Source organism: Ischnura elegans, chromosome 6, assembly GCF_921293095.1.
Source record: "Ischnura elegans chromosome 6, ioIscEleg1.1, whole genome shotgun sequence".
In the NCBI taxonomy this organism is placed as follows: Eukaryota; Metazoa; Arthropoda; class Insecta; order Odonata; family Coenagrionidae; genus Ischnura; species Ischnura elegans.
This window is the reverse complement of record NC_060251.1, coordinates 104,483,114-104,510,143: the sequence shown is the minus strand read 5'-3', so window position 1 is coordinate 104,510,143 and position 27,030 is coordinate 104,483,114. Positions and strand designations below refer to the sequence as shown.

General features: G+C 40.0%; 1 protein-coding gene across 3 annotated transcripts in view; it reads right to left on the bottom strand.

Moving 5' to 3' along the window:
• The window catches only part of LOC124161299 (afadin), a 510,930-nt gene that overhangs the window by 358,175 nt on the left and 125,725 nt on the right, over nt 1-27,030 (bottom strand). For all 3 annotated transcript variants that reach the window (XM_046537605.1, XM_046537606.1, XM_046537607.1), the window contains exon 3: nt 2,312-3,229. In XM_046537605.1, coding sequence (XP_046393561.1) covers nt 2,312-2,596 — 285 coding nt within the window. In that variant the 5' untranslated portion in view covers nt 2,597-3,229. The remainder of the gene's footprint in view (nt 1-2,311; nt 3,230-27,030) is intronic.

Sequence of the window (27,030 nt, the reverse complement as noted above, 5' to 3'; positions counted from 1 at the left end):
ATCAAAATATAAACTCATGGGAAGTGCACAGCGTTGAATGACAACGTTGTACATGTCTACGAGAGCTATACTAAACATTTAGATCAGTTAATGGTTCAAAAACTTAAGAGTAAACGGTTCGTGGTTACTTGATAGACAGCATATATCTGCCCAAACGGCATACAGAGAGGATCATTCATCCTCCAAACCCAATATATTTCATGTAAAAAGCGTCAATTTAGAGTGTGCGTAACTCATGGCTATTTCAAACATTTTCCCTCACAAACTGATTTTCTGAGGCCAGCCATTTCGTCCAGACCTCTTGGGATTAACTACTTCACAAATTAGCCACTAAACTACACGGAAAATACATTTGTTAATAACTATCGAGAACGTATGATAGGGAGTATCTTTGTTAAATATACTTAAACTTTGATGCAAATAATAAAGCTCTTGATTTTTTTATCAAACGCTCTTGCCGATTATTATCGAACATTTCGACATTTCATAATTTGGTCAATTATACGAAAGAGTTCGGTAAAAATAAATGCATAAATTCGATACGCTTCAGAGTTTGGTAACTTTCGTCGAAGGTATGATTCATTTTACGAACGGGCTTGCATGCTTGGTTGCAAATATAAAACACCCTATTATTTGATTTGATCGAATACACTAATCGTTTTGCGAAATCTATCGATGAATTTCATTAAAAACTGGTATTTCTAATTAAACTTTTTTCGGGGTACTTCGCAGTGCTACAGGAAATAACCACAAGAAAAAAAAGAGATGGGAAGACGGAACTGATGGCGGATGCGGCCAAAACAAGGACTCGAGTCTATGCCTCAATAAAAAGATTATACGCACGCAGGGAAGATGATTTCACCGCTTGGCGGGAAGTCGTGGAGAACGGTCGCGGTTCCACCACCTCGGACGATAACCATTCGGACGAAGCAATTCCACGCCGTTCAGGAGCACGTGCGAGAACACCGGTGCGAAAATCCTACTACGTGATCCTTTTTTCTCTCTCTCTCTCTCTTACGGAATTATCCAAGAGATTGGCCCCATGGCGGGGTACAGCAACGAGAGGAAGGGATTGGTCGTGGGTGGGAGGAATAGCGGAGACACGAAGAAGGGAGTTGGAGGTAGGTCGCGCCGCCCGCGGCCACAGGAGTGAGACGTGAGAGGCACGAAAACGTGACGCCGAAGGCCCACTGAGGGACTGCGCGCCACCGTGTCCATTCGTGTCTTTGGAATCTTATACACTAGCATTACCATTATACATAGACTTTTTTATATAAATACATTAGCATAAAAATTCGAAAAAATTAGGGTGCGCCATTTTGCATTGTATATATTTTTCTAAGTTGTTTATTTTATTCTCAAACCACCGAATACAGCTCATATTGGCCATTTCACATCGGGGTATTCAACAAATTTTAACAAGTAAACGTACACGGACAACCGTTCCCTGGACAGGGGAAACCTAACCTGGCGGGACTCGAACCCGCGACCTCTTGTTTGGCAGGCGAGGACGTTACCCCGACGCCACCGAGGCCGGCGAATACAACAATTGCCTCGTTTACTCCAAACGCAATCCATTAAATTAATTCTGTAGATGGAAGAGAAAGTTAATTTACGACGAGTAAAATAAATCTTCATGGTTTACCAAGCCAATCTCGAATTAAAAACTTGACGTCCAACGTAAGAAAGGGAAAAAGTAGTTAACAATAAGACGTGGTGACCCGCTTGGAAGTAGTACGTGACGCCATCAGCTATTCCACTAAAGGGGAGAGATGTTCGACTCGAGAAGTGCGCGGCGGATCGTAAAATGTAGATTTTCGGTCCCTTAGGAATTCTATCCCAATCGGCGATGAAAATAGACAAGAATAACCCGTTTTAATCAATCTAGACGTAATGATGCAAGAAGAGCAAAAAGTAAAAAGATGAAGAGCGAAACGTTAACCATAGAAAAAAAATAAATGTTTCACTTTAAGTACAAATGACATGAAAATTCTAACAACGAACAATAAAATAGTTGGCAAGGCAATATTTTGAAATAAGAGGTTCATCATTTCACACGCCAATAATTAGTAGAGAAAGGCCACGAGCGAACGGCGATCCGCGGAAACGCCTCAAGTCGCCGACACCGTTGTATACGTATGCATATATGTATAGTGTACAGCATACGTATCCACCCTCCCCTACTCATGGTTCGGGGAGGGCGTGGCCTTAGGGGGCTGATAGTAGGGGAGAAAACGGCGTGGCGTCTGAAGAGAGGAAGAGATGCACGCACTATATAGTAGTAGTGGCATGGGGAGAAGGGGTCACTCACCTCGTTTGGCTCGGAGAGCTCGAAGAGGTCGAGGCGGTTGGCGTTCCACTGGGCGATCACGTGACTCAGCGCTTCCCGCTCCTGGGCCCGCACCTTGGCGGACGCCTCGGCGCTCGGCGGCGGCGGCGGTGGAGGCGGGTGATGAAGCGGTGGCGGCGGAGGCTGCGACATGGTCGACGCCGACGGGTTGGAAGGCGCCGCCCCCACCATCACGCCGCCCCCGGCCGAAGAGGAGGCGGACGACGAGGCCGGGGGCAGGGGTGAAGCCGCGTTCATCATTATCATCTCGGCGATTTTTTCGTCACACGAACGATTAAGAAAAAAAAAACTTAAAAAAAACAATTCCACCTATCCGCACACTCGATATGCGTACATGTATATATATATGGTACGCACGTGTTTAATTACAATAATTTCGTTTAAAAATAAACATGCATAGACGTTTTCTTTCGCACGCCGCTCTTCACTTTTTTTCCTTTTGTTTCACGAGATCAGACGGCGCACATCTGTCCTGCGCCTCTGTCCGCGTCCCGAGTGCGGCATCCAAACCTTCCACCAAACCCCCGCACCCACAAAAAAAAAACACTTTCTAAGCTTTTTTTTATTTTCTTCCACACCTGTACTTCCTTCCTTCCTCCTCCTCCAGCGGTTTATTTAGTCTTCACCGCTCCCGCGGTGCGGCGACACTGGCGCACTCATTCACTCGCGTAAAACTTTTCTCGAAGATCAAAAAGAAAACAAAAACCTAACACACCCAACCCCTCCACGTCCTCACTTCCTCGTCTATTCACTGTTATGAGCGGCTTTAAAATTTATATATAATGCACTCTTTCTCCTTATCGGTCAATCCCGCGGCTCTCTCCGACTCCTGAACCCCACTTCTGCCTTTTCCAAGTCTCAAGTCCGTCTGGCGTCAGCCTGCAAAAAGAGAGAAAAACGAAGGTTATGATCTGCTCGATTGGATGGCGAGATATCAGCAAAAATAAAATATCAAAAAAAAAAGGTAGGGTAGGAAGGGTATAGGAAGGATCCTCAATCCTTGACCCATTGTTATATACGCAGGCGAGACGGGCGGGTTGTTCTTAAAGGGGATGGATACAAAGGCTTCGCACGCGAGTCAAACTTGAATGGGGCTGACCGCGAGGTGAGATGAGGGGAAGCAGACGTCCACAAAAACCTCCCCTTATGCCGCCAATACTCTTTTGGACATGCCAATGTTTCATTCAGTAGACATTCTCCACACCCAGTGAATAGGAGGCCCGCTATGAAGCGCATCTGTATTCGTCGTACATAAGTAGACACCATTGTTAGTCCACTGTTACTCGGGCGCTAAGAATGGTATGCACGAAATTTGTGATCGAAATCAATCATTCATCTGAACTGGCAGTGCAACACATAAATCGTGGAACAAAATCGCGTTTAACGATTTTCGTGCAGCTAAGGCGAAGAATATAAGCTGAAAACAAACACGTGAATCACCTTAATGAGTAACGAAATTTCTTCAGAATACTTCCATCAATCAATCCATTTAAACCCTTAAGGATAGCGATCAGACGGACGGAAATAAAAAATACCTAAATTATTCGTAATAAATAAATAATATTAATAAAAACTCAAATTTCAGTGAAATCTTCCATAAAAAATGTTGGATTATTCTTCAACCTCAGCTTCGTCAAACTTTATTCCATTGATTCATTTGAACACAATTGGACTAAGACACATCAAATTAGAGGGTTGGTGTCAACCAAAATGAGGCATTTGAGAAATATGAATTTATAAGTTAGATAAATGACTGACTTTTCTTTCTGCAGCTTAACGTTAGAACGTCGAGTAGTTTTGGTACACTGTATTATTTTTAATAAGAGTGGTACAAAACAAATTGGTACTTGATTCAATATCAGGTCACGTGATGGTTATGAATTTATACATGAGCATTAGTAGACGTTAAAGTAAGTTTTGACATCTGGCTCTATGAAATATATGTATTTTACACAGAAGTACTCACTACCAGTTATTTTAGAGAGACAAACTTAATTGCAAACTAACGAAGTAAATACAGCTTGGTAATGCAGGCCGCTAGAGTGAAATGGAACGGAGTATTGGTGTCTAGGCCTCCATATAAACCCAACTCATTCTTGGTGGATTAATCAAGCCAATAAAAATGATAAATATAATACCTAATACTCAGAAAACTCCAACATTAGTGGACTTCGTGGAGTTTTGCTATCCTTAGAATAATTACGGTAATGTATCACACATTACAGGTATGCCTCTATGATTTACAACAATTAAATGATCTATCACGAAGAAAAATAACATGGTAGCTCTAAATTTCGCTATACACGCAAGCTAAGCACGATAACACCTTCTCACGTGCAAACTTTGAAATTATAGCCCCGCAAAGCGGGAAATTCTCTGTAGCCACTTGATATCCACCATCTTCGGCTCTGCGAGATATTAATGCATACATCCAGAGGTTAAAGCAACCCCACGATTGATTGCAGGGCATGACCTGAGAAACGGAATAAGGAACGCAGGTGAATAAGTTAAAGGAACTGGCGAAAATGTGTGTCGGGGAGAAAAGAGTGAACCAACCAAGGGAAAGGGGAATTCATGGCTGGACGAACGTTATCAAAGGAAATTAAAGCGATGAAAGGTGGAAAAGGTGGATAAAAGGCCCGCCAGGGCGAGAGAACGGAGAAGTATGGCAGGCAGAAGGAAATAACGCGAATTCTCGCACAGGCGCGCGCAAGCAAGCGGTAGGAACGCACGGGCACAGTGCGTCAACCGCCACTTGGATCTCGTATATATTATAAAACCGCGAGTGAGTCGGGGCGACCAAGGAAACCGCAGTGAAGGGGTGGTTGACCTCTGGACCCCTGCAGAAGGGGGCAGCAGTCAGTGTTTGGCCACATGCCATGAACGGGCTGGGAATCAATCACTTCTTCCGTCCTTCCAGAAGTTCTAAAAGTAAACGGTGAGCGGTACTACTAGCCGCGTGGGTGCAATCAAAACGTTACTGCCTGTTAAAAGCGAAGTCGTAATCGGTACTGCAGAATACAAAATGAAACGAATACGCCATCAGACGCGATTTTCATTTACTCCTCCCAATGAATTATCATGGAAACATGTTGGAACGCTTCAGTATAAACCAAAATCGAGCGAACATAAAACTGCATTTACTTCGAGACGTTGAGAGGTTTCTTCACGCTCCAAACTCTTGCAACTATCTTAATCCCTCTTCGCAATTCATGTAAACCATTTTATGATCATTTGCAACTCTCTCCAACTTTTGATGAGCTAAGTAGACTTCGAAGCTAATGTTATTACGAGAAATCACGGTAGAAAACATCTCAACAGATGATAAAAATAAGTAACTGAAAATGATGCAGATAAATGACCCTCAAAGAAAACGTCTACAAGTTATCATTTTAGTATGGGCAAATACATCACCAATAAAAACCAATCACACTTCGATTATGTTCAAAGAGCCGATAACAGAAACCACCCACGCTAATGAAAGCTGAAATTAATTTTTAATCAAAACGGTCACCGCCACAAATTCGTGATCACCACGTATAGCACTAGAATTTAATGGCAAAAATAATTACTTGAAATTAATAATCATTGGCTGAACTCGGAAAATTTCAGCCCATATTTGGGAATCGAAAATGTTAATTTCGGAGGCAAAACGCTTCAACTACCCGAATGCAATGATTTTCCACGGCTAAACCTCGAGCAGAACGAATGACACCGATTTACAAGCTAATCCACTACGGCGTCGACTTTGCAATCGAGACATTTCTGGGAATTTTTATGATGAAAACTTCATATGTATCGATGTCAAAATCATCTCTTCCATATCAAATGCAATTCTACTTTCCGGGAGACTTTGCAACGCAGAATAAAAGGTGGTGGAAAACATGAGCCAAAATTGATGGTTTGAGGCGAAACTTTGTGAAAGCGATTCATTATGAAAATTTATTCACACATTTATTGCCAAAATAATATTGAAAGGTTTATTGTAATTTAATTTATAATATCGACAATACAACAGATATATTAATGCGGTGAACAAAGAGAAGCGTAGTCCTAATGGTTTTACTTCGATTCTACTAAAAGCTAACAACTACATACAGAAGTTTATTATCCGACTCGGAAAATACGATGGGCAAATAATTATAAAGCAAAAATGTTTCAAATAGCTTCATTATTTATGCCAGAAGTTTTCAAACAAATGCCATAAAACTTGAAGCTGTCAAATAGATGATAGATTGAAGATCTATGTACATATGTAAAAGAGTAAACCTGGTGGATTAAATTACAAGATAATTATAAAACAAAATTATCTAATTACAGTCATTTTTCGGGCTAGAACTTCATACACCGAAGAGCATCCGTGTATTTGCTAAAACAGCGTGATTAACTGAATGGGTACTTTGGTAGAAATGAAATAGGAACGTAACTTGAAAACATGATCCTACGAATTAATGTAATAGTTTGGGGATGCAAGAGCAAAACAAAAATTTTGGAACATTTTCAAACGAAAAAGCAATTCAATTCTCCACTTTAATCTATGGCACATAGGATGCAATAACGTACATAATCCCCCGAATTAAATTTGCTCATTTCCGTCGGAAAAAAATACAAAAAAGCTTGCCGGAGCGAAACCAGCTTCCGCGAGGATCTCATGATTTTCCAAAAATCCGCAGGGCCGCCCCTTCCCCTACCGAAATTGGGGTGAGGAGTGCAACGTTCCGTGAGGGCGGGAGAGCCGCCCCTGAGCCAGCCCATTCACTGAGAGAGAGTTCAGGGGTCGATTACCTCCCACCCGGAGACTGGTGGCGAAAGGGTAGATATAATGCGGACCGTTCAACCCCCCTCAGAACATTTGTTTCAATTTTGGATGGAATGGATCCTCTTCTGGAAATAATAAAAGATCTCCGCGAAAAAAGCTTTTTTAGATCAGATTTTCCTTTTTTTTTGTTCTCTCTCTCCGGTGAAAAACTAAGAATGAACCCTGGCCACTTCGAATAACGAGCCGTTGAAATATAAAAAAAAAGAGCTATGCTATTATTTTCCCGGGAGCCCGCTAAACGGAGGGCCTCCTTGGTAATGATTCCTTCGAGCGTTTCTTTTTTAACTCGAGGATAAATTGAAGACAAACATTTGTTGAAGATAAACATGAATTTCAAAGCATAGTTTACGAAAAACTGATGTGAAAATGGAAATTTTTGTAAAGAAATAGGATTTCAAAGATGAATTCCAATCAATTTTGAACTCAAATGAGGAATATTTTTGTGTGGATGGGTTGAAATACTATTATGATAAAGATTACTCCGAAATTAAATTAATTTAACTCATCCAAATGTTAATTTAATCGTAATGATTTTAAGGGTACACATTTAATGAGTAAAAACAAAAAATTTGATGGCCACAAAATAGAAATGGTGGAAAAATTTAACAACTTGCGATACAAATTACAGTAAAAAGGACAAAGGAATAAGGCTATCGAAAGAAGAATATTCTCAAAAAAGGAAGCGTAATATGAATAGGAAGTAGCTGAAGAGGGGGTCGTTAGGAAAAAGTTAAAAGAAAACGCCCGTGAATTATTTTATGGAAAATTGCGCTTTACGATGCGAACCATGGCCGCTGCGGGGGGCGAATGAGAAAAGACGCACAGGCCTAAATATGTGAATCAAAGAGGGAAGTTGAACAGGATAATGGAGACATTTAAGGGTGACTCGTAAAATGTTTCGTAAAAACCTACCTTGACCGGAAGAAAATCTTAAATTATAATAAGACTTCATCGTTTAAAAAAAAATAATAAAACCTCATTCCGATTTGGAAGTGGAAAAATTCATTGGAATCGCCACACAAGAGAAAAGTTATAGCGTGATGTCTCAAAAAGAAACTCACGTATTCTACTATCGCTCAACAGTCTCCTGCGGAAAGGCGTAGACATTTGAGCAAATGGACTTAGTTGGACACGATGAGAAATTGCATTAGAGTCCTCAAACAAAGAATTCCCCGAGTAATTCAACTAGGCGTGAAATCACAGCACTTGGAAGCCAAGCGTGTTTATTTTGCAAGCGTCAACGTGATCACGAATGGAATAAACGAAGGCTAAAAGTACTCTTTTCAAAAACCGAGAAATGTTGTTCACTAGTGCTCGCGTTCAAATTTAGATTGAAAAGCGCTGAAGCAGATGATTCGGGAAGGCCTTGAACTCGCTCATCAGCGCACAAATAAATGAGATCCGTAGGCTCAAACTGAGTTGGGAGAGACTAATAGAATAGAGTATTTTAGGAATTTCTGCCAACCGTGCATTTCGACCGAATTACTTCCATCGTCAAACATAATTAACTCGTGAATTCCCCCAACTCGGCTAGAAACAAGAATTATGAAGATTTACGAATTCGTAGCTCATCATATTTAAACGAAATGTAATGGAAAGGTAAACAATTTTTATCAATCGTCGAGAATAGAATGATCATAAATTAAATATTTGGAATAATATTTTCTTCATAAAAATTTTAAAACATTCACATCTTCACTCATTTCTAGGTATTCTCCCAATTAAGGTAGGATTTGCTAGGAGTATTTACGAAGTATTCAGGCCGTCTCCCCTCCCTTGATAGACTTCCCTCGTAAATTCACAATAAAGCCAACTCCCTTTCATCCAAAATCTTATTCTCTCCCTAGTTTATTCAAAACTCAACCCCCTAACACTGATTTCAATATTCCCTCCCCGCGACACGCTACATACAAACTTTCTGTCTCGTCCGCATCTCATGTAAAAGCTGCCTCTTCTCACCCACCATTTCCAGCACTTCACTTACGAAAGGACGTAATATAGGAATACTAGCCATATTCAAAACAAATACAATAAATACACGATATTTACAACAATTCAATACTCCTTTGTTTTCATTTTTATTGTCCTATTTTTTAATTGCACAAACATCCCAATAAGAAATTGGAAATTAGCATAAGAATTGCGACAAACATTAGATGAGTTTATATCCTGTCATAATATCTTTATATATTAGGACAAAATAACAAAGGTGCCAGCATGGTTCGATTCGAGTACCTAATTACACCTATACTATATATTCCTTTAGCTGAAGGGCCCCATTTACTCGGGTATTCCCATCCATACACCGTACTCCGCGCCATCAATATCACTTATTCGTTGTGCTTGTCAGCTGAGTTGTCGAACGAAACACCAGCCCCTAAATAATCAAGCCAACATTTTCCATTCACACTCAATGTTCGAACAGTTCGGTAGTCTATCAATATCTCCAGAGGTATGCTCAAATTCATCGAGCTACACGGTACTTCTTGACTAAATTTTTAGAAGATGAGTCTCCGCAAAACAAATATTTTGACAGACCTTAATAATGTTCAGTTTCAATGCTTACGGCCATTTATTTGGCTGAGTCACTGTAACACACGGTAAATGACAGGGACAGACTAGGAAAACTTTCAAGAACACACGAGAGAAACGTCAGGTGACGAGGCGATACGTTACTGGTTTGCTGAGGAAGTGGGTTGCGGATAAATAATAATGCATTCGTCCGTACAATATGCTTCCGACGGTCGTACAATGCCCTCTCGTAATTAGTAGGACGCGAGATAAATTATTCCATCAGTAACACTTATCGCTCCCACGATGAATCATCCCTTGTCGCTTTAAGGAGAAAGATTTACGATCGATTCCAATCTCTGTGCGAGTTCCCAACGGGAACTGCCAATTTATCACCGATTACAATTTCTTTTTTAACGTATTGCACAAATTACAATTTAAGTATCTTCCCATTATTCTTATCTAAAAACCATATCGTTGGTGAAAAGGCTTTCGAATTTAATAATACGTCCGTGGAAAAAGTGATATACCCATTAGGAGCCTCTTTAATTTTTCAACGCCACAGGAATATAAAACAACACAGAAATTAAATTTATTCGCGGTAAGAAATTATGGAGTAGGTACAACATTGAATAAATTAGGAAACTTCAATTGAGGGACGAGCGAGATATCGATACATTTTTCACTCCAAGCACCATATTGGATAGTAATGCGAAATATTTCTGGCCCCCGCGAGAAAGTAACAACTAATTTATGTAACAAATACTCCTTACGTTCTATCTAATCATTCTATTCAATAGGAATGCTTTAATATGGTTTACATATGGCGTCAAAGAAATGAAACAACTACCCATGAACTCGCAAGACAAGAGCTATGTTTCATCAGTAAAAATTGATTTTTCCTAAGGGCAAAAAAACTCCGTTACCGGAGGCATCCATACGGTCAATTCGAAAAATGACTTAGATACGAAGGATCTATAATTCGGTCGTACGCCATGCAATACCATTTTATGTAATGGATTTGAGTCCAAATCAAGTACTTCAAGGTATCAAGCACCATCGGATTCACATAGTTTAAGGGAAATGACCGCTATGTAACAAGGAAACCAGCAATTATATAGGAATGATGGGAGGGCTGGATACGCGTGAGAAAGAATCTGCAGAACTTTTCGATTAAGTGCGAAACCGTTGCCGAGAACGGAAAAATCGCCCTGGAATATTCACGACGGCAGGAGAACGGATGCTGGCGTTGATGATTATAATTAACCCCCAGTTAAATCGCACCGCATTCCGCCCGTTCTCTTCGCCAACATCTGGGATTAGGCCTGCGCTGTCGGAGCTCTGAAAATACTTCATCCGATAATTGGAGGGGCAGTCCTTTTTTTCTACTCAACAGAATTTTTCAACGCGAGAACGGTCTTTGGCGGAAGGATTACAATTAAGAGAACCCGAAGAAGAAAACAAGGAAATACAAGTCTCCTTGGCAGAGCAAACGACTAAAATGCGTGTCATTTTTTCCTTTGGAAAACTGCAAAAATGTATGAAATGGGTTGGAACCCATTTCAAAGAAAGAAAAAATTCTTTCGCTCCTAAGGAGCCGAATGATAAAAATTCTAAGCGATTACCTCCGCGGGCGTTGAACCCGCTAGTTTCCTTGGTTTGAACCCACCAAGTTCAGCCTCTGTGACACCAAAAAAAAAAGTAAAATGAAAGTAAAACGACTAAGTTTTACCATAGGATTTGCCAGGCACCGCGTTTTCTTTAAGTCCCTTTCATCGCCGAGGCATACGAGCAGCTCATATCTAGCAGATCTCTTTTCGGTCTCCATAGAAAATTCTGAAGCGTGGGCGAGGACTGGCGAGATTAGTGAACTTGGCGAGCCGGCCTGGAGTGAAATCAAGGGAGAATAATGAAGAGGGTGTCCGCGTGACACGGAGCGGGGTTAATGTCGCCTCAAAATAAAGACAAGAGAGAGGGCACCCACACTGCTTATATCCCACAATCATGCTTCCATGCTCCAATCCCAGCCATAATCCTCGACCAAACGGTACTTGCACAAGGGAGAGGATTAGACGAAGGGAAGAGGACGGAGAAAGAGATCCCTGTCGAAGGGAGAAATCTGCTAGCCCTTTTCATGCCACCACAACAGAAATGCCTAGAAGTTCCCTAGCAAAATAATATAATATTATAATTGCGGAAAGAACTTTAGTCGACAATTTTTTAATTATTATGCCCATCATGAGACTACACTAAAATTATATCCATTGTGTGATTAATAACCAATATTATCCTATTAATAAAATTTGCGACTATAACCATCATCATATCAATATATTTTGGTCAAAGAGCTAAATATTTTCAAAATGCTGGTTAAAAAATGGTTTAGTTTTAAAAAAATTTAAAAAGTCGATAAATGAAATCATCATGCTGGTTTAAAAGTTTGCCATAATTAAATAAAAAATGTCCTCCTACTATAAAATTGTCCAACGTTCCTTTAAACGTGGAGAAAGCATTTACTGGAAGAAAAAAAAAACATTTCCAATTTTCAATTCAACGGGGCAAACTTGATTTTCTGTTTCTGCCATGGTCAAAGTTCCACCGTGAGCGAGTTGCACCACCCTTAATAATATAAATTTGACCACATTGGTTTTCCAAAGGGTTTTTAACTGCATCAAGTGAAGCTCTTCACCGATTGCCTATTTTGAATACATAAAGCTAAAACAGTACTGATGAAATACTAACGTTCAAAACTTCACATAAGCCGCATAGGAAGTGGCACAAGTGAGGTGCAATCAAACGAGGATAATTACTGACGGAGGAAACACCACATTTGTTATAAATCATTGGCTTCCATTTGCATTAATGACTACAGGAATAATTTAGCCATAATTGTACGAGTAAGAGAAAAAAGAAACATAAAAAACACTCGAATTTTGATGTATTGAAGGCCGTAGATATGCAATACGAAGCTTCGGCATCCCAAGGAATAAAGATTAACAGGATGCATTGCATCCTCCCGACCAGTCTTTTTAAGTGACGGATTACTCGAAAATTTTACATAATATAATCTTGAAATTATCAGGGCAAGCAGGGTAGACCCTGCTGAGCCTGTATCATGAATATCTAAGCATTACACCTGATAAAATAATCAAAAGGTAAAAATTATTATATTTGTGATCGAGAAAAATGTTTACCTAGTTCTACGTTGCATGTCCAGAAGTTTTCAAGATTTAGATTAAGTTTCAAACAAGTAATCCGCCACCAAAAAAGGCCGGTTTAGGAGGAAGTATGCTCGTTCTCTTCAGCCTGGCTTCCGGTATGCCGTGAAGATCACGTAGTCGTCCGATTCTAAATTTGCACAAGGACAAGCAAGACGTGGATCGGGTGGACAGCATTGCGTACCCAGGACTTTGAAATTTGGGGGAAGGGGTTTACCGGAGATTTCGGGACCCTTCCAGGGTGCATGGAAAACAGCAGGGAAAGAGTCCTGGGGTCCCACCCCCGGAAAATTTCGCGAGCTAATCAGAGCCCGTCTTTGAGAATTGATGAGGTCATGTCGCCACCTCGCTGCGTCGTCGCAGAAAATTCTGATCATGTCGCATTTTCCCTGCGTGATGGCGACAGTTCACCGGCGATTTCGAATTGGTGTTTGTTTATGGGAAACTTAGGAATGCAAATATGCAGCAGTGGCTCAAATGGGAGTGACGAATGCTGCTAATTTTATTATTCAACATTATTTTGAAGTTGTTTAGTAACTTTCCTAAACATAGGACAAATATTAACCCTAGACTACAGAATAGTAGAATTGTAGAATACAATCACTGAGGAGCATAGATTAACATAACGTATACCCGTCAATGGCATCACAAGCTAAATACAGCGTGAGAGCTTCTTGCTGGTGACTACAGTTGTTTAAATGCCAATTTATATTTTATAATTGTGCCCTCATAATCTGTTCAGTTGAAGCTATTTAGATAACATGGCTGGGATAATCTGTTTGAACAACAGTATCATAAATAAATGTTCCTTATAACTTTTCACGTTACTCATGTTCACTGAATGTATGTAATTTGTTATTTTTCTTATATTCCGAGTTAGGAAATAAAACTTAAAAGGTCATAATAATGCATTGGCAAGTGCCATCACTATATACATGATTAGCAACTCTACGATCGCCATATTAACTTCGAATGCTATTAATAGAGAAGAAGAATATTTTAAGAAATAAAATTGCGTGAAAATGCACAAAACAACATATTTATTGTGCGTTTGGCCAAAAATCATAAGATGATATGATCTCGGGCCGATTCTTAGGAGCCAATGCTTTTCGCCTTTCATTTGTTTAGGCGACGTTTGATCTGTTTAGGGCCAAATTTGCTGGCGGGGCAGGAACTCTCATGGCGGCGACGCAACGCAGATCTATGAAGGCAAGCTAATTTTGAAAAACAGTAGCATATTACTCGATTTTGGCGCCTATTTCAAAATAAGGGGGGTTGTGACCCGGAAAATCCTCCCGTGGCCACTCCACTGCCGGGCCGTGTCCCCAAAAGGGTTTATAGCATGGATGAGGATGAGGTAAGAGAGAACAGTGGACGCGGACGCTCTCCCCTAGAAGCGGGAGTGAATGCATACCAAAGTGGCGATGACGGGAGAAGATAAAAGAGCCCACAGCAGAAAGGAAAGAAGCGGGCTGGACAAAAGAAGGGGCCAAGAGAATAAGGTGGAAACGAGATACGGCCAAATACGACAATGGAAAAAGGAACTGGAAGGGCTGATGAACTGAATCAGGAGATTGAGGCGTCACACAGGATTGCGAGAGGTTTCTCTCCACGGATCAAGTCCCCAAGTATTCGATTCGGATTTTAGATGCTTGTAGCCTCGGATTTCCAACAAGTGCACTACAATGATTTCAACTGTATGAAACCGCCCCCTAAAATCAGTACAGATTAGACAGGGACATTATTGATACTGGAGTAATGTTAAAACTACACTCTCCTCTAGTTGTCCAGTATTGCCGCCTATGACCGGTCCGTGTTTTTAATATTCGACAAGATTCTCGATTTTTATTTCCCTCCAACACCATCAACAATGAATACATAGGCTTAGGATGCAGGAGAATGAAATAATGATTAATTAAAATGACCGAGTAACTAAAATTACTAAATAAACAACCAATTGCTAGGTGATTTTGAATACCTACAATATCACTTAAGTACGTACCAATTTTTTAAGAATTAAATATTTGGAGGGTTCAGAAAAAAAGACAACGCACACCTCATCTTGGCACATAATATGTATTCTCGTAATAAGCTTGTATCCGAAAAACCTCGTGCAATATACCTATTGAGGCGGTTTGCGGCAAGTCTAATATGTACGTGAACTAGAATGTAGTAGATTAACATACAATCCCTCCTTGTCTTCTACATTTAATCAATATGATTCATGAACTTGATTCATTGTTTCGGTACCCCGCTCAACGCCAGTTCATCATACACAGCACGGCGACCAAAATATTATGCAAAGCACTTCAAAGAGTTTAGAAAACCACAAACACAAAGCCGCCAGCCTTAAATCAACCATACGCGGTAGATACAGGTGCAGGAAGGGGGGACCTCAAGAAACAATAGCGGAGGCTGGAGTGGTCAAGTGGAGGACTCATGAGGGCGGACTGGATCCGTTTTCTTCTTATACTGGTTCCAACACGGCGGGTTCAAACAAAGGGTTTCGAGGAGCCTTGTGAAGGGTCGCCAACCACTATAGGAGTTAAGGGGATATGGAGGGTGTACAGAAATAGCTGCTGTCTGGAAATGCCAGGCTAATCTACCCTAATATGAGAAATAACAAGATGAAAAATAATGATTATCATTATTATGTGGTGCAAATTTAAAATAAGACCGATATTACAGCAGTGGTCTAAATTTAAGCCCTATAAACGCGAACTTCACATACATCCCAGTTTAAACACAACAATGATAGCACGATAGCAATGATAGCTCTTGGAATGCAATATCAGCTCGATTTTGAAATTCTTTCTGGAATATCTTGTTTAACATAATACGATATTGAGCAATTGTAATTGTGCGTCCAAATATAATCCCCCCATCAGTTTTGTTCGCGTAATTATTTGGGAAATGTTAAAGGATAAACTTTAAGTGAGTGTTTTCATTACGGCAGTAACTCAGCCTGTGGAACAGTCTTCTGCTCAATTCTCATACATAGAAACATTGAAGAAAAGCGAAGAGTATATTGGAAAGACGGTTAGGCTTCTAACTTTGACGCCAAATGTTCGAAAGTTCGAAATAAATACCATTACGCGAAAATTACTTCCTAGCGATTTCGCTTTTTATGAAATGTGTCAGAGTAATTAATTATGTATTCTCTCTATGGCTAGTTCCCGTTTTTTTACTTAAAACTCTTTAACTGAAAACTATAGACTATTTGCATCCCAAAAGTAAGCAGTATTATTGTCAAAACAGGCTTGTAATTAATTCAGGTAGGGTGATCCACTAGTCTTCACTTCCACTTCGGTATCTATCTCTTTCAAGACAAGAAAATAGCCCAGGAAATCATCTGAGTCACTTGTAATTGGTGCCTCGAATAATTATATCATTTATCCTTGGCAGAGGGTCCGGTAAGATGGTGAAAATGATTGGCGAAAATGTGATCAAGTCGGATAAAATACAACTGATGTAATCAGAAAACTGAGGTCAATACCTTCACGGTTTCATAAACTGATAAAGACATTTTCAGTTCCCTAACCGTAGTTAGAATCTTGAATAAGATGGAGAAATGGCATAAACGGTATTTGGAAATTTTGATTGCAATATTATTGCTATGAGAGACTCACAATTCGCAAGACAAACGATATTCTTAAGGAAAAGAAGCAGACAAAAGCCTCGACTTTTGAATGCCAAAAAATATGCTTTGCAAAGAAATTAAAGGAATATTCAACAAGTGAACAAGCTAATTATCATCTATTTTCATAAAAAAATCACACATGTATACCCAAGCGACAACTAGGCCAGATTTTGAGTGTCCCATAGATTCTGTTACTGCTACTGAACATTTTCCTCTATTATCTATTTCGCACACTGAATTGTTGGTAAACATTTTTTAATTAGAAACATTCTTCAGTCAAAGGTTTAGGGCAAAACAAAGTGTATTCTGATCATAGTAATGATTGGAAAATCGTATTTAATTTGCAAAGACGTAAAAAATCTAGTATAACGACAAAATTGCTGGGAAAAATCATTAGAATCTCAGTACCACCCTGTAGAAAGTTAGTAATACATATATTGTAAATTTACATTGAGAAACCCCAGTCTCATGCCCAAAATTCTCTTTCCTTTGAAGAAAATAAATGGCTGCCACAGCGCTAACTGGAGACTGCTAAGGGTCGATGGAGGGAGAAATTTATTGGCAGGGCAGCACGGAGGGGATATTGGGCCCGTGACAGGGAATGGAAAAGAGGAAAGAGGCATTCGACACGGCGAAACATGCGGTGCGAGACATCCACAGGAGTGCTACGCATCGCTACGCACGGGGCAGGCAGGATTCGGCTGAGAGCCATTGTTGCCCGTCGCCATGGGAATTCCTCGGCGTAAATCAAGCGACGCGGCTTCCGATTGAGTTGAACAGCGTGAGTCAGAAATCACAACGGGGACTTCTCGCTCATAAAATATATCTGCCGATTTCAGAAAATGAAAGGCCTCAACGAAAAGCAGTGGCAATGCCAGGGGTGAAGGCCGCATATCTGTGGAGTGTGTATGCATGAGAAAACGAATCTATATTGATACATCTCGATCAAAGGTTAAAACCAAAATTTTGGTGAAGAGATTACGAGGAAATACTTTTATCTTAAGCCAGATGCAAAGTAAATTGACTTTTCCTCAACTACGGCGGAAAATAAATAAACATGTAACCAAATGAAACGAATTCCCTTGTTATTGCAGTATAAATAAGAATAATTATAAGAGTTCAATATCATATTCCCCAAAGATAACGTGGTTGCAGTTGAATCTCCGTAAAAAAGTTGGAACAAAATGTACCCTACATAATAAAACGGGAATAATTTTTGACCGCAAGCCAATATTACTACAGTTGATATTTTAAGTAAGCTCATAATACAGAGACTCGGAAGACAGTATTTCATTTAGAATACAGCAAAGCGCATTGAATATGAAGAAATGCAGAATCACCCACTAATAATATACCACGGTAAAGGCAATGAAAATTAGGTTAAGTACTCGTAGTATTATAACTGGTAGAGATGAACTTCTTCCCGAGGCCGTGGTAGTGTACAAATGAACACGTAAAAAAGAGCAAAGGGAACGTTAAGGAAGAAATAAAACTCTGTACACATTAAATATACTCCCCTAACGACCTGACATAAACACAGAAAATCAATATGCAGACCAAGCAAAGATGCTACTTTATCCGAAATATTGAGGAATCATCCAAGAGGAATGCAGAATACCGATTGTCAAATACGTCAAACGATCTTTAACAGTATGAAACCATTTCTTGTAATAAACAACTTACTCGGGCGATTAACACATGCAAAAAAGAATCCAATTGTTAATCAACACATTCATTAAAATTGAACCAGGCAATTATGTTTTGACGTTGCTATGTGCTTTTTGATGTTGCTACACGTGGAAACATCTAGCAACATCAAAAAGCACCTGTAACACTAGCCACCCAAAGTTTCAGCATAAGCCGTTATGAGAAACCTTGGTTGGCCGAAAAATGAAGAGGGGAATTGGATTTGCAATAGTGCTTCACGGAATGAGAGTGCCTCCGCCGTAAATAAACTGTGGAAGTAGATTTTTTGCTACGAAAGGCAGCATAAAATGTTCTCGATACAAATTGCATTGTACGTTTGTATGTTATTGTTATGCGTTTTTAAAAGCAAGTTCGTAACCATGTGCATTCGTATTATGTGCATGTACATTACTGGAATATCACAATTGAATGCAAACGATAAGAAAAATAAATATCACTGAAATCAACGAAAGAAATTTATTTGTCATGCATCGAAAGCACAAGTTCTGTATAGACAGTGTATGATGGTAGCCCCAAAACGATTTCACAGGGGGTACCTATATATTCCATTCTGCTGTAATGTAATTGCATATGAGTGGAATAAAGTTATATTATTAAGTTATATTATATATAATTAAAGTTATAAAAAGGAATATTATTATTTGAAAAAATTCGGGAAAGTGGTAGCCCAGTGGATACAGTGCTTGGCTGCTGATCGAGGGGTTCGGGGTTCGCATCTCGGGTGAGCCTTAGGACACCCCGAAACAAAAACCTCATACATAATACGAGGAGGCCCAGGGAAAGGTAAAGGAAAGCCCATTACCCTGAATGTGAAATTCACGAGCTAGTGACTGAACATGGAGTGAGGTCTACCCTCACCTATACAAACCAACATTCGGACTGAATTACTGACTGAGTGAGTCGTAAAATGAAAAGTAAAAAAACTTCCGCGAAATGTGTCATTTATTCGACGTAAGATCGATACTAGCTGAACTATATGGGCGGTTTTCTTCTCATTTTCAGTTGAAGGAAATACTTCTAGTAGAAATATTGTCATCCTCCACAGTATGACGGTTTTTCCATTCAAAACCCAATTATAATAATAATAATAATAATAATAATTTATTACTCCTACATTTGTTTTTTTACATCTTAATACAATGAAAAAAGAGAAGGAGCTTTAGGTGTTCTCGAAGGTCATAGGACCAGAATTGAGCCACCATCATGTAACAAAAATGTATGCCAATAACATAATAATGCGGTACATGATACATTAAGTTTTATGTAAATAACATCGAAATAAATTTTCAACTTTTTCTTGCGAGAAGAGCCAGTCTTTAGCAAGTCTCAACATGACATTTGTGGTTTTATTTTTTTTTATTCTAGCGGGCAGTAGATGAAATGATTTTGGCCCCATGTAAATAAAACAGCGTTTATATACAGTTAACTTGGGTCTATTTGCAACTATAAATGACTCATTCCTTAAATTATATTTATATTTGTCACTTACACTCGGCATATTTCCACTTCTGGCAAAAAACAATTTAAGCACTTTGTATAAATACAAATGCCTTAGTGGCAACAAATTTAGGGCCACAAACAACGGAAATGAGTGCTCATAGTAAGTTTTAGACAGTATTACCCTAATTATTTTTTTTTTGCAAAATGAGTGCACACTTAAATGTGTTCATGTATGCACTGCCCCAGCAGATTTTACCATAAGAAAGTTTGGAATGAACAAGGGCATGATAAATGGTTATTTTAACCGGAAGAGGACATTTTCTTCGTAGGTAGTCAAATTTGGACAAGGCACTTCTAAGGCATTTTTTTACAGTAAGTAAGTGTTTATCCCAGCGTAGATTACTATCCATAATTACTCCCAAGTATTTCATTTCACTCACTCTATCAATGACCGGACAGTTACAGACACAATTAAAACAATTTGTATTACCCTAATTATTACTTTAATCTGACCGACACCTCCCATTCTATTCACAGGAGAGCCACATTTACAAGCTTGAACATTGGTTTCTCAACGAGCACTCGGTCTCATGCAGACCAGCATGGTCTGACGCCCGGAGACCTCATCCCCGCGTCCGCAAATGGTCAGCCATAACTGCCAGCTCATCCTAGACGTCTACGGACCCCTTGGCGACGCGTCCGGTTCAAGGCACAGGAACGAAATCTCCAAAAAACTTTTAAAAGCGGACACAGAAAGAAGTCGTCGTCGCGTTTTAAAAGAGAGGAAATAATCCTCGGCGGCGTCCCACTCACCGAACGAACAAGAGTCGTGGAAATGGCTTTAGCGGGCTTGACAGCTGCCTCGGTGGACATCGAGGTCGACCGGAAACGAAATGGATTTGAGAGAGAGGCGCCCCGCGTCCAACCTGGCATGAAATCCTTCCCCTCCTCCGGCACACCGTCCATGAGACTCACACACACAGATCGGGAGGAAGGGAGGAACCAATGACTACATTGTCCGAGCCAGGGGAGTACAGCCTCGCGTTCAAAACGTAACTAAGGCGGTTGCTACGGTAATCGCTGGTCTCCGAAAGCCCATATTGATACGAGCAAATATAAGAAATCCATGTTACACAGGAGGACAGATAATTATTTACAAGTAGGGACTCGCTAATCTCGCAGCAATGGAAATAACAATGAAAAAATATAAATTTCCCTGAGAAAAAATTCTCCTTCACCGGAAATCGGACCACGGACCTTCGGCTGACCACTACGCTATCCAGGTTCCTGAATTCCCATGGCAATAGTACCAAAGGTCCGTGGTTAGATTTCCGGTCCCGGGGAATTTTTTCTTATGGCAATTTATATTTCACCCCTGCTCGTGCGGCAGGCTTCGAAATATTACACAACAGATAAACGACACATTTTTGTCATCCTTAAAAAAATTCTTCTAAATTCACCGTATAACTCTCAAATATATATAAATAAATACCGGCACGGTTTTCTCCAACTCGCCAATTTCGTAACGGTATAAGAGACTTCAGTGAAAGTGAGGGAGGGAGATGCAACGTAGCATTCAACATGATTGGATGGCAGCTGCGAGTGACGACAACTACATTCCACCTTGTAAAAGAATTAAGGATTTCGATTTTTTTAAAGTCATATGATACCTTCACATAATGCCTTGGAAGGAAATATGTACATTTGTATCTGAATTATGCCGTAATTTATGCCAATTTCTATACGACAATGTAATAACATTGCATCGATCGCCTATTAAATATATTCAGTGACTTGAAAATTATTTCAATTTTATCCTAGGATATCACAAATAAAATGCCAAGTTTCACTGAAATGTGTCCATTTTCAAAGAAACCTTCCAGCCACCTTAACTTGACTTGATGGAGTTAAATTTTGAATATAACTTCTGCCAGTTCATCAAGTTGCGTATCTCGACGGAGCGTAAAAATCAGCTGATAAAATATCAACGCTAATTCCAGCGAATAGCAATGAGATCGTTGAGTAAAAATTATACATCGACAGTCTTTGAAAATGATTTTACAATTGATGCGCAGTCCATGCTGCGCTGAAAGCACTTTAGTATATTATGCAGACACTTAAGTACGTTGGTACGTTTCATTATAAGACAAGTTAAGCTTCTTTCAAGGACAAAAAAGGGGACTACTCAGGGGAGTATCTTTATAGATCACCCGGAGAGCACAAAAGGTGTAAAATTTCAAGAGGAAAGAGGAATGTTTTGGATGGAGTTCTTCTACCGCATATTTACGATATCTTAAGTGGTAGAGCATCCTGGCGTGGAATCGGGGGATCCGGCTTCGAATTCTGGGCAAGGCATATGATTATCCCTGGGAGGAATTTTCGAACAAATTAAAGTTGCAATAAACATAGCTTAAATTATAAATCGCCATGAGTCAGGAGCACTCAACCTCCATTGGACATAGATTTCAACGTAGCATGGAAGGAGATTCGAACGCGCGAATTCAAACCCACGATCGAACCAAAAGTCGAAAAGAGGAAAATGTTGGGTGAGATTAAGACGATGAGTGGGAGTGAATTGACCGTGAGTTGTGGGTGAAGGCCATGTTGATATCCGAAAATCTGAGATACAACGGAAGATAGTAAGCAAGCAGAAAAGGAAGAAGATAACCCGATATTTTGATTGGATGAAGGTCACGAAATAATAAACCGAAAATGACACATTTATAAAAATCAGGAAGCTGAGGTCTCATTTCTCATGATATGACATCTTCTTGTGAATACTCCAACCGATAGATTATTTCTTATAAATATTCCTATTGAAAATAAACGAGCATTATTGTTGATTTGGAGTTTTTTTCCGAAATCTGATAGATAATACCCTAAATTCAGGAATAAAAATGGAGCAATAGTACCGTTCAGCAATCGTTGACGAATAGTCATATGGTCCCGAATAGCATACTAAAGCTATTTTACTTCTCCGAACGCTTGTTCTCTTCTTATGAAAGCGACTAATATGGATTCATTTCAGAACAACCATACCTTTTTAACAACTTATTTTGAGATAATATTCACTAACACGCCTATAAGCTACGGCGACGCCCAGCCTGTGCCTGTATAAATTCAGTTTTTAATATATCCTATCTGAATGAACCGTCATGCGCATGATCATTCAGCGAAAATTCGAATCAGTTATTCGCATTCATGGATATCCCACAATACTAGAATTGTAATTCAATACTCATTGCCAAAATAAGTGCAAAGAATAACAAGCACTTATAAGAAGACGGTGGTCCTGTGTTTAGAATTAGTGACGAATTCGTCTCTTTATAGATTCCTCACACTTAGAGACACCGAAATACGAACATGCGGGAGAACTGGAAACTATGGACCAAAACTATAACAAACGTTAGCTCCTAAAGCAGACGAGGCAACTATTCAGAGACAAATGGTATTCTCATCATAAAATGCGTGACAGTAACTTCACAACGGAAAATGGCGACACAGCATAGGCACTTGAAAGTGAAGCAACTGACCGCGAAATTACGTCGACCTTTCCGAACTATGCATAAAAGGCGAACGCAGCGAAAGCGCTGCTTGAATTACAGTCGCGAATTCCCTTGCGCCCGTGGCATTTGAACAAGTGACTCAACGAAATAAAATTCCGTTGCTTGCAATGAAGTCGCACACTCAAGATAATAATGCGTACAGAAGGGTGTATTTTAGGTCGTATGAATCATGCCATATAACACAGAATCTCGACACGTAAAGATAAGAAGTTCTCCGACAGCACACATTGCATAGCATCCGATAACACACATTCTATGCAAATAAAAAAGATTGACAGCTAAGAGATCACACAATTCTTCGTAAATCTCAAAATTCTCATTAAAATTAGGTATAGTTTATTTAATTGTCCACCTTAATGAAGACAACGGAAAATACGGGAACGCTTTATACATTTATATTTTCACTTAATAACTCTACATGTGTATCCAATAATATTTGAGGATCGAAATGAAAAATTTTTATCAAAATTCAATGACCAAAATTTGAGTCTCAAAGAAAAAACCACAGGCACCACAAAAACGGTATCCTTGCAAGAAATTAAAACCACGCAAAAATGTCCATGTGAGATAGAATGAGTCGAATGAATTGACGAGTCTTTCGCCGAATATTGGTCATTTCCAAAGATACATATTAATGTAAAAATCACCAGATCATACAGTCAATTCGAAATAATGTCAAAGCTACGAAAACTTATCACTCCTAATGTGGTGTAATTCAAATGGTATTCTATGACGAATACTGGGTAAAAAATGAACATATTCATCAAGATACTAAGTTTGCAAACATAGTTCACGATATATTAAAAGTCATTACCCATTACATTTTTTTAATCCAATGAAACGTATACACCGAAGAGTGTGCAATGTTGATAAAGCAACCTCTCCATCTTGTAATAGTTTTTATGCTCCGTAGATATGAATTTGAAGATTACCATCAAATTATTCCAGGTCATTCACTGCGTCACTATCCAACCTGCAAAATGCATTATCTCATACTCCACTGCTTGCCGAAACATTAATGAGATGCTTCACAAAGGAATTCACAAAATCTCTTCGTTCAATTCCTAAACAATAAATACTTTCATGAATAGCGCAGGAAAAAGCATTCAACCATCTAGTGGAAAAAATCGTGCAACAAAATCAGCATAAAAACAATGGGGTCGATCACCTCAAATAGATTTCGCAATTTTATTCAAGAAACCAATTGATGGACTACCAAGGAGCAGCGGACTTCACAATGCAACTTCCAAGCGGGAAATCATGACATCCCTCAAGGCCCAGTCGAGCAGATGGAATCAACCGAATGATCAATCCCTGCTTTTAGAGAGTAGCTAGCATTTGCTCCTCGCCCCTGAGCTTACTTGTCTCTTCCAAGACAAAGCCAAAGCTGTATTGAAAACGAGCTTTTAATGGAAAAAATCGTCCATAAAAACTAAATATGTAGCTTTCAAATAGTTAAGGTACGAATTTGTTATCGCCTACTCACTAATTTCGTAAAGTCATCAGAGACGGGTAAGCAAGGTAGGTAGATGCGGCGTAGCGTCTATGATGATGGACGGGAGCTGTGACTGACGCCACTTTCCTCAGCCCTATTTGTGATAGAGTTGAATAGTTCGACGTTAATACGCATTCAAGGAGGAGACAGAAACAGTGTTGCGCACATATTTTAACTTTCAAGTGATACGAGTTTCGGGAATAAATTATTATTCGGCATTAAGGGAATGGGCCTATTGGTAGAGCAGCAGTGATTTAGCGCTCAAGATGGCTATACTGGAACATTAAGTCATACGCACAACTATCAGTAAATATAACTTCACTTAGGGGAAGGTGTGTAAGAACCAGGAGCGTACCCAGGATCAAAACTAGGGGAAGAGGGTGGCATGCCATAGCTGTAACATTTAAGCATGAAAAAGGTAAATGAAACGAACATTTCAAGAAAACTATAACGGCGCTTTATTATTTTTTAAAGTTATTTGCTTGAAAAAACATTATTTTACTTGCATGCCTTACACTAATATCATTTTTCGTGGGTTTAAAGAAAAATTATGAAAACTTTGATTTCAATACCGTCATGATTTTCCTCAACGACTTATGCGATTTTTGCTACTAGGGGGTAAGGGGAGGGGCAGCTGCCCCCCTCCCGGCCCTCGCTGGGTATGCCCATGGTAAGAACTACAATGTTTTACAAAGAGTATCCAACTCCAACAAGTAGAAGAAAAATAAAATATGGGAAAGAACACAAATTGCTTTTCCTAAAATAATTCCAGAAGGACTGATGTAAAATAAATAGTAAAAGTGTCCAAGGAAAAGGAAAATTGAACGCATTTAACACCAGCAAGAGATAGTTTTATACTCGACACCTGTTCAGTATCTTCCCCTCTGGTTGCAATCTATAGCCCAGTTACATTCTTCCACATTCAATTTTTAGCTAACATCCACCCTAATTATAGAGCAAATCCCATAGCCTCGTAGTGATCTGGGGGAATGCCTCCAAACGATAAACAACAGTCCCTTCACCCCACCACTCCTCCAAATGCTACCACACGCACACACAAACAAATTCACATACACACACAACCACTTTTCCCCACCCTTTCCACTTCCCAAATCCCCTACACACATCTCACTCAGGTGTGACCGTCGCCCTCCCCTCCGATCAAAACCGGTTCTACGCCCCGTAACCACCCCCTCCCCCAACACCCTCCTCCTCTCCCTCCTGGTGACCCGCTGGTAGGGGAAACGAACGAGGGAACCACGTCGGAAGAGTGGCAAGGGAGATAGCAGCGAGGAAAACGCGGGAGCGTCCCGATACATAAGAAGAGACATAAGGTCCGTCCCAGTCCGTTTCAGATCATCAAATTCACCACCGGGTACCAGTTAATCGCAGCGCTGCGCTGAACGGATTGGAAACGTGGACGCTGAGACGTAAATTTGAGAGGAGCAGTAAAGCCCGTCCAAGTCTCGCCGCGAGGTCCGTTGCAGACCATGAAATTCACTGTCCACTATCAGTGAAAGCAGCACTAAACGGGTAGGAAACGTGGAAGACGAGGTCAGAGGGTGATAAAGCAGTGGATGAGTTCCAGATATGAGGAAGAAGTAGAATGAAGATGACGAGGGCTGAAAATAGAAGGAATCACCCAAGACATTCCCTCGAAGTTCACTTCAGACGATCAAATTCACTGTCGAGTTACAGTGACGCAGCGCTTAACGAGTTGGCAATGTGGACACTGAAATAAGAGGATGAGAGCAGGGAGAAGTTTGAGAAGTTTAAGAGTATGGAGGAGAATTGAGAAGATAAAGTGAGACAGATATAATATTCGTCAAAGTTTCCAAATTTAGTTCGTGTTGCATACATTAAAGTCGCTGTCTAACAAAAGCGAATCACTGCGCTTTACGGGTCGGAAACGTGGACGCTGGGGTACGGTTAAGAGGATGAGGTGAACATGTTTTTATTTTATTCTCAAACCACCGGATACAGCTCTTATTGGCCATTTTACACCGGGGTGTTCAACAAATGTAACAAGTAAACGTACACAAACGACCATGCCCTGGACCGGGGAAACCTACTCGAACTCGCGACCTCTTGTTTGGCAGGCGGAAACGTTACCCCGCCGCCACCGAGGCCGGCGAGAATATGAGAATGGGTGAGAATGAAAAACGATGAAGAACGTATTGGAGATATGCGAAGAAGAAAAGAAATTGCGGATGGAACTAGATTCTCTCCGTTTGTAACAACAAGGAAAATAAACAAAGGAATGATTCATACAGCTGGGATCAAA